This window comes from Vidua macroura, chromosome 5 (genome assembly GCF_024509145.1).
Source record: "Vidua macroura isolate BioBank_ID:100142 chromosome 5, ASM2450914v1, whole genome shotgun sequence".
Classification (NCBI taxonomy): Eukaryota; Metazoa; Chordata; class Aves; order Passeriformes; family Viduidae; genus Vidua; species Vidua macroura.
Genome location: NC_071575.1, coordinates 2825710 through 2840234, shown reverse-complemented (window position 1 = coordinate 2840234; position 14525 = coordinate 2825710). Strand labels below are relative to the sequence as shown.

At 44.7% G+C, this 14525-nt stretch overlaps 1 protein-coding gene across 1 annotated transcript in view; it reads right to left on the bottom strand.

Moving 5' to 3' along the window:
• The window catches only part of PDE3A (phosphodiesterase 3A), a 223594-nt gene extending 209583 nt beyond the window's left edge, over nucleotides 1–14011 (bottom strand). Inside the window, exon 1 of the mRNA XM_053978622.1 lies at nucleotides 13787–14011. Coding sequence (XP_053834597.1) covers nucleotides 13787–13876 — 90 coding nt within the window. The 5' untranslated portion in view covers nucleotides 13877–14011. The remainder of the gene's footprint in view (nucleotides 1–13786) is intronic.
• Between the last annotated feature and the right edge of the window lie 514 nt (nucleotides 14012–14525).

Here is a 14525-nt window from a genome sequence, read left to right as displayed (position 1 = left end):
ACTACTGGGAAATTTTACCTGTGCTCATCTGAAAGTGCCTTCCCATGCTCATTTCACACACTGTGACCAGAGCAAACCTGTCTTTGATGTATGGAAATTTCCTCCAAGGCATCAGTGAATTTCTGCATTCAAGCCTTTTCATTTAGAGCCAGGTAACTCTATAATCCCTTAAAATCTGAGGTAGCACCTCCACAGACACCCATGGATGGATCTCTCTGGGTCAACAAACAAACATACCCACACATCCCCCCAAAACAAAACAAACAAAAGCAAAGACACCAAAAAAAAAAAAAAAAAAAAAAAAAATTCACCAGATGCTGGTTGAAGGGAAAGAAGTGAGATGAGCTAAGGAAAAAAAAAAATCCCACCAGACAGAACTGCAGTCCTCCTTGGGTGGTCACTCACAGACAAGCATCCAACAAATCTAATTCACATTTCCTAACATGTAGAAGAAAAATCAAGTGCCCAAAGCCCATCCTTGTGTTGTTTGGCCTGTCTTTCACGAGAGAGGAAAGGGAGATCAGATTTGCTGGACTAGAAGCTAGGGAATGAGGCAGGAAAAATCAGCTCACTGAGGTACGTATTCCTAGATCAAAAAAGAACATTTGATTATTCAGAAGAGTGGCTCTGAGGAAGCTGTTAACTCAGAGCATGTGGCCATCAACATAATGACATTCCTTTTAAGTTTGCTTTTTATTAAATAAACACATGGAAAAAGAAAACAAACCTGCATACGGCTAAGAAGTCAGATATCTAAAATTTCATTAAAAACATCTGTGATTGCAGATCCAAGCATTCAAAAGATAGTGCATGACATAATTATGCTTACAAGCACTGACTCACTGTTTTAGATAGCAATGCATTAAGATCACAGGAAAGATACTCCCTGGGCTATCATGTTTCTCCCTAAAGTTCTCATCTCCTTAACCTGCTATTATAAATGATTAAGACAATCTGATTGTTACTTTCATCTCAGTTCTAAAAGCCTTCACCGAATAAAAGAGCCAGAGCCCCCCAGGCCAAGTTCTCATGAGTGCACTGAATGACAGCAAAGGAGGATGTTTCATCACGTGTGAGGATTTTTTTGGGCTGGGTTTCTTTAAGTGCATGTCGGTAAATTTTGCAATACAGTGACTTCAGCTTAAAAACCAATGTTTTTCTCAGCATCACATTACCATCTTCATTTGAGAAGAGACAATATATAAAGCAGATTAGAATGTGCAATAAGCACATATTATTGCAACTGGAAGAATTTTACCATTTTTTAAACACAGATAAGTTGCAGTTTCCAAAAGAAAAACAAAAACCAAAGACCTAAACATGACAGCATGTCCAGGCATGCTGGTGTGATAAATGATCCAGAATTTCAAATTTTGGGTTTTCAGAAAGTCTGCTAGAGTGGCAGATCACAGCCCAAGTCAGGAAGCCTTAAGGTTCATCTTTAAGGATCTTTTTCATCTATGCATAATACAAAAGAAAATTCTAGATCCAAGGATGATGGCAGCTAAAATGTTGGAATGAAAACCATTGAAATTATGCCTCAGTCACTATTATCAAAAGTTCATACTATCCATCAGCCCTGAATAAGAACATCACACATTTTAGGACTAGCCACACACACAGCAGAAGAGAAAGCTGAAATAAAGATTGGAAAGCTTCGAGAGGAAGGGGATAGACAATCCATCTTTACTGCTTCACTTAAAAATGCTCAGGAGCTCTCCAAGAAACATTTGTTATTGCCATCGCTCTGTCTCACCACAACAGATGCATCCAGAAAGCCAGCTTTAGATGTCCTCAATTTCAGTTAAGCCCCAGCTCCTCGGATTTCCTATGAGCTGGCTCTGATTCCAAAGGTGCCTCGCCAAGAGGAAACGGCAGGCTTGGATCCTCGAGAGGAATTTAAGCTGGAATATGTGATTTAGTGCTGGCACCCCAGTCCATCTAATTGCTGCACTGTCACCCCCTGCTCCTCTATGGCCCCGCTTGACACAAGCACAGCAGGAGTCAGCATTCGGGATTCCGTAGTTTGCAGACCCCATAAGGCACTGACAACACTTCCCTTTGTCACTGAGCAGATTTCTTACTGAGGTCTCTGTAATGAGGCATGAACAGAGCCCATGCTGCCTAGAATGATGAGATTGTACACACCTATGGATACACCTGCCTGCTCCTAAAGGTTTTCTGTTTCTCCACAATTCACAGGAAAGATGAATGCTCTGCAACTCTCAGCAGAAGCTGGCTGGAAAGGTTCAGGTTCCACTCCCACCCTTATCCCCCTTTTAGCTTCCAAACCATCCTCATAGTTCCATCCCTCACGTGAAGTACAGCATTAAATCCTTTAAGAGAAAATGCTTATTCATTTGCAGTTTTGTGTAATCAATAGAATAGCACTTGCAGACACATTAAGCTGGTCTTAAAAAAAAAAAAAAGAAACAAACCCTCAGTAATGGCATATGAATTAGCTTGAAACATTTCAGCTCGTACAGAATTCAGAGCCAACAGAAATGTAGGGGATTTCAGGGAAGTGTTTTAATAAATAACAAATGTAAACTAGCCCACAGCTTCCCAGAGAACAGGTACACAGCAGCAACAACATATTCACTGCACCTAACAGGGTTTTACCAGGTAAAGCTCATTGTGCTTATCTGTAAAAACAAAGTCACCTGTTTATTCCAACTGGTCTTATCAAACTTCTCACCAGCCAGAGCTCCACACTGAACAACACAGGACACGTCACAGTTGAGATGGCCATAATGCACAGAGTGCCAGCACACAATTTCAGAAGGCTTCACCCCAAACACAGCAACAGCTTACCCCTTCAGAAGGCTTCAGGTGTCTGCCCACACAGAATAACATCATTCCACTTCAGCAGGCTGCAGCATCTGCCCTGCTCCTCCTTCAGCCCAGCCTTTCATACCCCTGCTGCTGCTGCACTGCCCCTGGGTGCCCTCTGCTCCCTCTGGGGTTGCTCAGTGCACCTGGGCACTCCATGGCTCCTTCCCTTCAGTGCTGCTCACCTGTCCTGCACAGCTGGAGCCAGTCAGGGATGAGGCTGGGCCACAGCCCCACTCCCAGGCACCACAGACTCTGTGCCTACACCTAAAAGAAGCTACAGTCTCATTTTAGTTTCACACCAAACCTGCAAAATTTATCTTTAATAAACACGAAATTCAGTTTAGACAACAACAAGGGAACAAATACACAAACTTGGGATGGCCACGCAAATATAAAAAAGACTTGTGGCACCAATCTCCAAATTTAACACTGGAACGTATCATTTGTAAGACATAAGTGGTTATTTGTTGATCAAAAATCACTACTCGAGTGTTGACAAATAACTAACAAATAATTGCACACCTTGGCACACATTTGTAAATCAAGAAAGAAGAAATATTTAAACAATAAAGAGTCAGAAGTCAAGCAATAGTTACTAAAGCTGACATATTTAATAAACAAGCCTGCCTGTGGAAACATCAGGAAATATGATCTAATATTCAGAAAGAACCCTGTCATCTGTAACTCAGGCTTGCTGACTGTGCTGTCAGAGTCAAGCAAAGAACTCCATCCCTCTCGACTGCACAATACTAATTTGTGTGTATACATACATACATATATGAACATTTACATAAATGCCTGTATGTGTGTGCACACATCTATAAAAACATGCCACAAGGTGTCAGGTGACATTTTCAGCAGCACAACCAATGTTAGCTTATTTCTTTAGAATAAGAAAAAGACTCATTAGCTGTTAAGAAAAAAAAATTAAGAGGTTTTCCTTGGATTTTAGTATGTGAACACAGCTCCTTCTGCACTAAGGACTGAAGTGAAAGGATCATCCTGTTACCCTGGGAGGGCTGAAAATAGCAGAGGCAGGAGGACATGATTACTAACCTTTACAAAGAAAATTTAAGAAAAATAGCATTTTTTACAATTAGTAAATTACAATTAGTTAGTAATTTAACAAACCTTTGCTTGTTCAACATGAATTTTAAAATATCCCTGAGTGAGAGGGTGAAGGCATCCATTGTCCCACAAGAGTAACAGGCAGACTGCATTTCAGCACAAGCATTCCTGTAACAATCCCAGGGACAGATTCCAGCTAAAACTCCAGCCACATGAAACACATCTCAGTGATCTTGCAATTATAGATGCACCCAAACGCCCTGAAGCTCCTTATCAACACAAAATACAGTGATCAGACTTTGCCAAGAGTAACCTGTAGTTAGCACCACCAGCAGAGCTGAAGAGAAATGCACCAGGGAATTCAGTGCAGCATCCAACAGCTTTTTGCCTTTCAAAAGTGAGTTTTGGGGGGAGGACTTCAGCATTAGCAATACAGAAATAGTGGTAGCTGCACTGGGGGGTGGGTTTGTAGAGGAAATGAAGCAGCAGAGTCTACCCTACAAGGAAACCCCAATTAGATCTGCCAGCTGGTGAGCTCAATCAGTAAGAAAGAAAAAAAAAAGGAGAAAAGGGGAAGAGAAGCCAGGAAGGGAAAGAGAAAAAAGAAAACAAAAGCAAAAAAAACCACACAAACTCTCAAAAGCACTTGAAACTGCATTCACAGAGGCAAGGGTAGCCAGTACATAAGGCTGTGCAGCCCTTTTTCATCTATACTTTCACACACAGCTCTGCACCTTTCCACAGCTGTCATCTCAACTGAGAGTCAACATTCGAGCACAGACAGGGTTTCACAAGTTTTACTCTGCAGGCAACAAAAGGCTTGGGAGAGCCCATCTACATTTCTGCCCACAGAAGTGGAGTACAAATTGCTTGGACGTGGCTTTTCAGCCCATGCACCACCCTCATCCTCTGCTGCTCAGGCAGCAAACAGAAAGGCTCCTGAGGGTGCTTCTGCAGCCTGCACTGACAGCACACAGCCCCCCACTCTGGCCTCTTCAGAGGCCACATTTCAAGGTAAATTTGGGGTGTATGTATTTGCCAAGAATCAATATTTTCATGTAACATCGGTAACGAGAGAGATTAATGCTCTGCCTCTCCTTTGTGACATTAAACACAAACAGGCATGGGTTTATTTAAAACCATACAGCCAAAGTACAAGAGACTCAAAGTATCTGTACTCCAGGGTGAGGAGCAATTAAGGTTATTGCTGGAGCCTGGCAGCAGCTCCAGCACACAGAGATGCCAGCAAGGTATCATCAACCTGCTGGGAGTGCAATAGTTCAAAAAATAATTAACCTTCACCACTCAAATGCTCAATGCTTTCCCTGTCTGGAATTCATATCGCAAATGTACTTATGGACAAATTTACTAAAAAAAAAATCAGTCAGAAGGATGCTGCTCAGAATAAGTAATGTTCATTTTTGAAGTTCAGTAATAACTGTTCCCCTACAGTATTATGATTTACTCAAAGACAACCAGGAACAAGAAGCTTTTTTAAAACAAATAATAAACCTAACAACCCTCAGCGACTTCATCCTCAAAACACAGCAATAGTTTTCCAGCAGGCATCATCATATTTATATTTCACAGAGCTTTTAATGAAGCTGAGATATTTCGAAGAGGACCAACCAGTCTGAGAGGAAGGGTTACTTTTTTTAAACTGTCAGCAGGGAGTGCCTCAGGACTTCAGCAGCCATCAGAAAAAGCATCATGAGGATATTTGAAAAGCACCACTCCTACAGAGTTAGGCAGACAAAAATCCCATTAAAAAAAACACCCAACAAAATGACGCAGAATGTAATTTTACTTTATTTTAAAATTCAAACCAAAGCATAAATCTTAGTACAAAACAAAGCCAACTCCAGCAACCTAGAAACTACAAAAGTCAAATAAACCACTTTAACCCCACATATTTCACTGGTGGATTGGGGGTGTTAGCCAAGGAGGCCTCAGCTATGCTCTGAGCTATTTCTGATATGTGGAGGTTTTGTAATTTTCCAGCCTTGTGCAGGGGCAGAAGGAGAGCCTTTCGCTGTATTGATGTTCATAAATATCTTCTCCCTAATTTTTTTCCAGTAGTTAATTGCAGTAAAAATACAGAGAGTCATGCAGTGATAGGTCCTAGTCAGCAGGCACTTCAGATAAAAGCAGTACAGTCACTAAAGCACACAGAGCCAGCAACTGGGAACTTTCTTCCTAACTAGAATCAGATTTTTTAAAAAGAAAAACAAAACAGTTTTTCTAATCCCCAACTTGTTTGGCATCAGAAACCTATACACTGCAATAACTAATAAATACAAATGTCTAAGCAGGAAGAGCTTTGCTCATACCTTGTGACATGCACGTATTTTCCACGATCAGTGTGTATTTCTATCTTACACAATCAGACTTCTTCACAGCAGCTTAAAAATAAAAAGTTTGGGGGGAGTTTGTTTTGAGGTTTGGGGATGGGTTTGCTTTGTTTTATTTTCCAAATTCCTTTATATTCTACAATTTTAAGGCAAATATGTCATCAATACCCCTCAGATCTGTTTTTATGTATAATTTCAGTCCCTTCTTAGATGAGGCTCAGAGGTTTGGGCTATCTGTGGACCCTAATCATTCTGTATGTCATTTCATATTAAATTTCATTATAAAACCTCCCTCACACAAAATCTTCTCAGTGACCAGCACTGCCAGCTGACACAAAACCCTTTTCTTGTCAGGTTCAAAAATGAACAATTCAGTTTCACTGACCAAACTCTTATAACCACCAGTATCTTCCCTGTGCTGCATATTTTCCCTTTTGCTCAGCAGCCCTTGAGGTGGCACCATGAAAACATCCATCCATCCGTGTTCAACAGCATCGAAGGACCATTGGTCTCATCAGCACATTGCACAGAATCACACAAAGGCTGGGGTTGGAGGCACCTCTGGAGATCATCTAGTGCAAGCCTTGTGCCAAGGCAGGGCCACCTAGAGCAGGAGACACAGGGTGGTGGCCAGGCAGGCTTTGAATCTCTCCAGAGGAGGCTCCACAGCCTCTCTGGGCAGCCTGTTCCAGTGCTCAGTGCTTTTTGCTCACATTCAGGTGGAGCTGGCTGTCTTTCAGCTGGTGCCCCTTGCCCTGGGCTCTTGGCACTCACCCTTCAGCTCTGTGGATGCACTGATAAGATCCCCCTCAATCATCTTTTCTCCAAGCTAAACAGGCCCAGCTTTCCCAGCCTTTCCTCCCAGGAGAGATGCTCATCATCCCCATGACCCTCACTGAACCTTCTCCAGCAGTTCCTTGTCCTTCTTGCTCTGAGGAGCCCGGAATGGGACAGCGAGCTCCAGCCGTGGCCTCAGCAGGGCAGAGCAGAGGGGGACATCCTGCTTTTCACGTGGCATTTGCCACGTTTCGTTCATAGATGCTGACACAGAGGTGCACAGCACCGGGGAGGACCCGCCGGGACCAGCCCCGGCTGTGCCACCGCGGGCTGCGGGAAGCGAGGGAGGGCTGGAGCGGCCGCTGCCGAGCAGATCCCGGCACGGGCTGAGTTAAGGACCACGGACAGATTTTGTGGATGATGTTCGTGCCCGGTTTGGCTCTCGTGCCCTCTAGGGGGCCGCGCCCGCCAGCGCCGGCACCGCCCGCCCGCTGCGGGAGGGACCGGCACCGCCTTCATCACCATCATCACCATCACCATCACCAGGAGATCGCCACAACGACATGCACCCACACGGAGGGAGGAGAAAAGCCGCTCAAACCCTTCATAACAAATAAATAAATAAATAAATAAATAAATAAATAAGTGGAAGAAGCCAAAGCTTGACAAAGAGGGTAGGGCGCATCCTCTTCCCACAGCCCCAGCGAATCTCCAAAAGCAGCTCGGAAGGAAAAGCGCTGATATTCCACCCACAACTTAAAACTCAGACACATATCGCATTTCATTATTTTTTTTTTTTTTAATTATTACTCCCAATACAAAGAACTGATGCTACCACTTGCAGCAGGGCTTAAAGCAAAACTCGCAGCAGGACTTAGAGCAAGACAACTCAAACACAAAAAAAACCCCAAGAACAAACAATCAAACAAAAAGCAAAAAAACCTCTACAAACACACACAAACAAACAAAAAAAACCCACCCACCAACAAAAATAACAAAAAATATAAAAAAAAATAACAAAAAATATCAAACAAGGAAAAAAAAAGAAAAACCAACCCCACCACCTCCCTCCTGAAACCTGAAAAACTGCATATTCGAAATGAGAGGTATTTCTTTGAATGACACCCTGACTAACACAGAAGAGACTTTGAGGAAAGTGTTTGGTAATTCATAAAAAAACTTCTTCAAAACCAAGCAGAGGAAAAAAAAATTAAAACTCCCTGCTTAAAGTAAAACACGACTTCTTCTACTTTGTTATCTGAATCTGTACATTTCTTTCCTTATCTGTCAAGGGATATGCTACAAGCTGTACATCTTCCATCAGATTACCTAGGTAAATCACAGCAACTGGCTCAAAGCCTTAATTGCAGCAGTGTTCTTCTCATTCTCAAGTTGTTTAGGGTGCAGTCAGCTCACCCCCATTCCAAGCCCTGCGGTTTGCAGGCACTAAAACCCAGCAAACCTTTTCACTTCCAGGCTGAGATTATTTTTTTATATTACTTTTTAAAGAAAAATTCCTTCTATTTGCAACACACAGCTATGCCTCAGTCTCCCACAAAAAAACAGTTGGAATGTGAGAACACCACCAGCAGATTAGGACAAATTCATACAAATGTCACAGTTAATGTCCAAAACATCATGTGTCACTGTTTTTCCCCTCCAACCCCCAACAAGTTTCTCAAAACACATTTCATACACAGGGTCACTGTTCTGGCTGTTTATTTAATTAACATGACAACCCAGAGTACACAGGATTTCTTTCAGTTCCCCAGCTTTGCATTTTCACACTTCAGGCAGAAAGAGCAGAAAGTCACTACTGTACTTTACTTTTTTTTACCAGTATACCATAATATACATTTCTTGATTTAACCAATTGACAAAAATAGATTCTAAGCCCTTCGTGAGAGTTTCAGCAGCAGTTCTGGCGTTTTTGTGAGGCTGAAAGAGAAATGAAAAAACCCAAGTAGAGCAGGTTTGCGTAAATGAAGCCATGCAAAAGAAAATAAAGCATTACGTCTGGAATCCCTGGGTGATTTTTCCTGGAGCCTTACTTTAATATTTTACGTGGTTGTGTTTCAGCAAGTCACCAGATGACATAACTCCTCAGTATTCCTCAGTTTTTAGTGACCTAAATGGCAATGCCATTAAATCTTATCGGAGTAATTACAGCTCAATAAACCCTATTAGCAGGAGGAATATGGTATATAAAACCTCACGTGCCTAATAGACACAAAGTTCAGTACCTAAATTCAATCTGCCAGCTCCCCTCTAAAATTTTAAATTTCTCTATGCTGCACCCTGATCGCTCCCATTTTCAGGCCAGAGCACAGGATCCATATTAATAAAAATTGGTTCTAATATAAGGGTACATTTCTCTACTTTTTTAGGCAAAATGAAGAAGAATCAGCAAAGGGGAAGAAGCAACATATTCCTGGCACTACCAAAGCTGTCATTATCAAAAATGAGAAGAGATAAAGTCTTAATTTTCCCCTTGGGAAAAAAAAAAAAAAAAGAAAAAAAGAAAAACTGACAAATATATTTCTTTTTCTCCACTGTTTCTTAGATCTTATCACTGCAGAGATATCTTTGACCATGTGAACTGTTACAGTATTGTCTTCTCAACTCCACAGACAGGCGGTGATAACGACATCCCGGCACACAACTTTCCCAGGCTATGGGCTGGGAACAGGCACAGTTACCACCCAGAACCCCATGAAAAACAATCACTCGAGCAAAAAAAAAAAAAAACCAAAAAAAACCACTGCTGCTGCTGAAGGAAGATAGACGAGTCTGGCACTAAGGTTACCGGTCTGAAAAAAATAACTCTTAACAAGGAGGAAAGGGATGGGAAAGATGCAGCAGAACAAAACAGCGACCAAGTCTCAAACCAGCAGAAAGTAAGTGACAGACCCTCAGATGTCCCTCGGGAAGGCAAAGAGCTTTCTAATTCTCCAACTGCCCAGAAGGAGGGCAAAACAGAAATACATAAGGAAAACAGAAATACAAAGCAAAACAGAAGTACATAAGGAAAATGGATAGAAAACCTGTCTGCCTTAGGAGGCAGAGAGCACGGACAGGAGTTTGTACGTGGAGCTGCTGGCCTGGCAGCTGGGGACATGGGAGCAGCTCCTCCATCCCAGTGCTGCCTCCTGCATGGATCAGGGCAAGGCTCAGCACCCTCTCTCACACAGGGCTGTGTCACCTGCTAGCAAAAAGTCCTTCAGACACTGCTACAGTCGTCTGACCAAGGTAAAAAAAAAAAAAAAATCCTGCAAAAGCAAATCAAACTGTTTGCAGCAGCTGCAAATAACACATACTTGTAATAAATCCAAGGTAGCTGAAAGCTTCCCTAAACAAAGCAAACAAGCATAGCTCAAAAGCAAAATCAGGAGTCTTCAGCATGGTTTAAATTTGCCCAGCTACAATCTGCTGTGCAGCATTCTACCCACCAAGGCAAAATCATCCCCTTGGACTGCTGCATGTCGAGATTAACACATTGACCAGAGGCATGAGCTCTGGAGCACATGGGCATTATAATATTTTAATGGGAAAAAACAACACATAGAACACGTTTCTGCTCCCCTCCCTACCCCCCTCTCTGCACTTTTAGGAAGAGATAAAATGTTTGCAAAAACCTGGAGAAAAAACTCCAAAAGCAATCTTCTTGGTGGCGCTTTTGCATCTACTGGAAGAAAGGAAAAAAAAAAAAAAAAGGTATTTCTTCATTCATTCATTCCCTGTCTCGTGCATCCATTCATAATTTTGCTGGGCATCCTCTTTCAAATCTCGCTGAGCAAGCCCTCAAGGAGCTGAGCATCCTCAGCCAGCCTTGATGAAATAAATCACAGGGAGACAACACTCAGCTGGGAGCAAGATCAGGCACACACTCCTCAATGACATCTACACACACACACCAGGCTGGAAGTTTTTAATACAAAGAATTTGCCAAAGTTGGGAAAGAGAGAGACCATATACAAAAAGCAACCACAAAAAGCACAGAGTTAAACTGAAAATGGGGAAAGAGCTCTTTTAGCAACAACAGAAGGTTGCATCATGGTACCATTTGAATTCTGGATGGTGGCTTTTTTTAATGAAAGATTTTCTTTTCAGATTCTTTTTGGAACTGATAAGATGCCAACACAAGGTGTGCTCATACAATATCCATATTGTCAGTTTGCAATTCTTGGTACTGTCCTTTACATCACAATGCCACAGAGAGTCACCTTCAAATTCTAGTAGGGAAGAGTTCAGATTAAAATTGAGATGTGTGTGACTAAAAAAGAAAAATGCACAAATTCCAACTTTCACATAATCTCCTAGTAACAGAAACCATCAGATATGAAAGGAATCAAATTCTGGAAAAACAAAAGCTCAATTAAGTGCTCAGCAATAGGAAAGGTTACACAGGACGTGATGGGAAAGATCTCTAAAACTTTGCCTGATGTTACCCACTAAATTCAAGTACGTGTTTCAAAGCAATAAAGTGGATCTATTTCCTGATGAAAAGTATTGGCAGCTCACAGATGTACAAACAAGACCAGAAACGTTCAGGGGATGTTTTTTAAAAATAGAGGGGCAAGAGAAGGCCTGGTTTTCTTTCAAAGCCCTCATGTCTATTTTTAACATGTTATATTTAAACACTTTCCAAAAGAAAAACATTTACCTATACTTTCTTTAAGTCTACAGGGAGCTGATTTTTGCTATAAACATAAACTTTGTTTGCTGTAGCAGAGTCCCACTTCTCTCATCATTCCTTCGAGGTCCTTACAGAGCTTTGTTTCAGCTTTTCCATTTTTCTATCATGCTGGCATTTATTTAAGAGAACAGCTTTTAGGGAGAGAAGTTCAAATACACACAGCCACATTATGCTAAAAAAAAAAAAATACAGAAAGTCTCCCCAAACTCTAAAATAATCATCCATTTCTAATCACACAGAGACACAAGCAATACCAGATCTCACTATTGATTAATAGTGAGTGAGAACAAAAGAAAGAGAAATTTGCCAAAATCCTGCAGCGGGTGAACAGAACAGTTGCCAGCTAACTCCAGCCCAGCTCCACAGCCTGGAAGTGGGAATTGCCCGGGGCAAAGCTGGCCACTGTCCCCAAGGAATGCACCATCAGGGAGGGGGAAAAAGTCTACCTTGTTATCCATCACCAGTTCAACACTGTGGTACATGCAGGAGATTTGAAGTCCCTCCACAAAAAAAGACAAGGGCCATGGTCACTGAGTTCTGTCTCGGAATGGTCCCATTTAGAGATGTTAACTAAAAAGGCTGCATTTATTGGAAGTGTGAAAGCAAGTGGAAAATATGCTTTAGGACCTTACAAATGATTATTGTAATAAACCACCAGAAATGCCTAGCATCACCAAGTAAGCATAAACAGTTTTAATTTCGTGCCTTATTGTACTTACAAATTACTCTTACACCGTTGCCTCTCAGTTCCTGTTAAAGTCAGAACTCGGTCAGTTTTCTACTTTTTCACACTGTATTTGTCTGTGGTAAGTATTTACTTTACCTAAACAAAACTGTTAAATAAAGAAGTATGTTTGTTGTAAAACAAGTCTCAAGTATATAAGGTTGTCAGGCCCTCTTCTAAGAAATGTCAATACCAACCACAAAGGGATGTAATCAAACAATTTCCAGAAACGAACTAGCCACTCACACCAGATAGTTAGATGTTATTACTTGGAAGATACTTTGCTGCTTATCCAGCAAGCCACCTGAAATAAAACCTTAGGTGTGTGACAACATGCTTCACTTGATCACAGCGCACAGAATCCTTTTCAATACTAATCGAAAGAGAAAACTTAACACCGTTTGATCCTTATTTCCCCGCAGGTTTCCCTTTCCACTGCTCAGCAGGGGTTGCGCTGACTTTCAAGACACTCAGTTACACGCGACCCACGGAGTGGTATTTTTGTGGGGCAATCTTAAATCAGAAACACTTCAAGCACAGAACCAAGCCCACTTTGTGTCCGTGTCAGGACTCTACACAGCTGTGCAGTAAAGATACCGGCGCCAGACTGCTTCTCTCTCCACTTTTTTTTTTTGAGGTGCGCACTGAAACGAACGCATCTCTGGTACTAAAGTTCTCACTCAGCCATTCTAATCACAGCCTCTCGAAGGAAACAAAGTTGAGATAAATCGCGTGTGCCTCGCACCGGTTCCCACAGAGCCGGAGCTATTGATTGCACGCACGGGAGCAGCCTTGGGGAGGCAAAGTGCAAAGACGAGCCTCCCGATAAGGGACTTCTCCCACCGAGCGGACGAGCAGCTCGGCTCACGCACACACACCCCTTTCAAGCTTAAAGCAAGTTTTAAAAGGCTGCGCTACCTTTCCGGGCAACTACAGGTTTGAAGCAGCGGGGCTCCTAAGTGATGCTGGGAAACCCGAGGGCTGCGCTGAGGGCAGGTTCCCACCGGCCCCGAGAGCCAAGCGGGCACCGTCCACCCCAGCCCACCCTCTGCCAGCTTTAGGAAAAGCCAGCGCCGGTGACAGCTGTAAGGGAAAAGCACACCCCGAGCCCTCTGCCCGCAGCCGGGGCAAGTCAGACTGGTCCGGAGAGCCCGGCTTCAGCCCGGCTTCCCCCCCGGCCCCGTCCCGAGGCGTCCCGGGGCTCTCCTCGCCGCGGAAAGCCCGCACCGTGCGCGGCCCCTCCGGCCAGGAGCGGCGGGAGGGCGCAGCTCCCCGCGCCGCCGCCGGGACCCCCGGCAAAGTTTGGGACCCGAGTCCCCCCAGCCCCTGCCCTACCTGCTCCCGGGGGATGCAGGGCAGCGAGGTCCTCCGGTGGGTCTTGCTGCCGCTGCTGCCGCCGCCGCCCGACATCTCGGGGGAGATCATGGAGCTGGACCGCCGCCGCCGCCTGAGCACCGGGGCTTCGTCCGCGGCCGGGGGGGCGGCGGGAGGCTCGGCCAGCGGGGCGGCCCGCCGCGGGGGCCACAGCCGGTCGGCGTAGCCGGCCAGAAGGATGCCCAGCAGCCCCAGCAGGTAGGCCAGGTAGGGCCGCCAGGACGCCGGGACCCTCTCCAAGGCGACGAGGGACGTGGTCTTGGCCGCGCTAGTCACGGCGAGCATGAGGACGCCCTGCCTCAGCTTCAGCACCAGCCATGTCACGGCGGCCAGGCAGCTCAGCACCACCCCCGTGGCGGCGAGGGAGAGCAAGTGATCCTCCTCCTCCTCCTCCTCCTCCTCCTCCCCCGCCGCCAGCGCCGTCTGCGCCACCGCTTCCCCCCCGCAGCAGGCGGCCAGCAGCAGCAGCAGCAGCAGCAGCGCCGCCGCCCGCGGCCGCACGCCGCCCCGCACCGGGCAGCGCCCCGCGCCCCAGAAGGCGCCGGCCAGGCAGAGGGGCACCGCGCCGGGCGGCACACAGCCCCAGCCCCGCGGGCCCCGGCCGCGCTCCCCCCGCGCCAGCCTCGCCGCCAGGGCCAGCAGCACCGAGAGGGAGCCGGCGCTGAGCGCCGAGGAAAGTTTCCGGCGGCGCCAGGGCTCC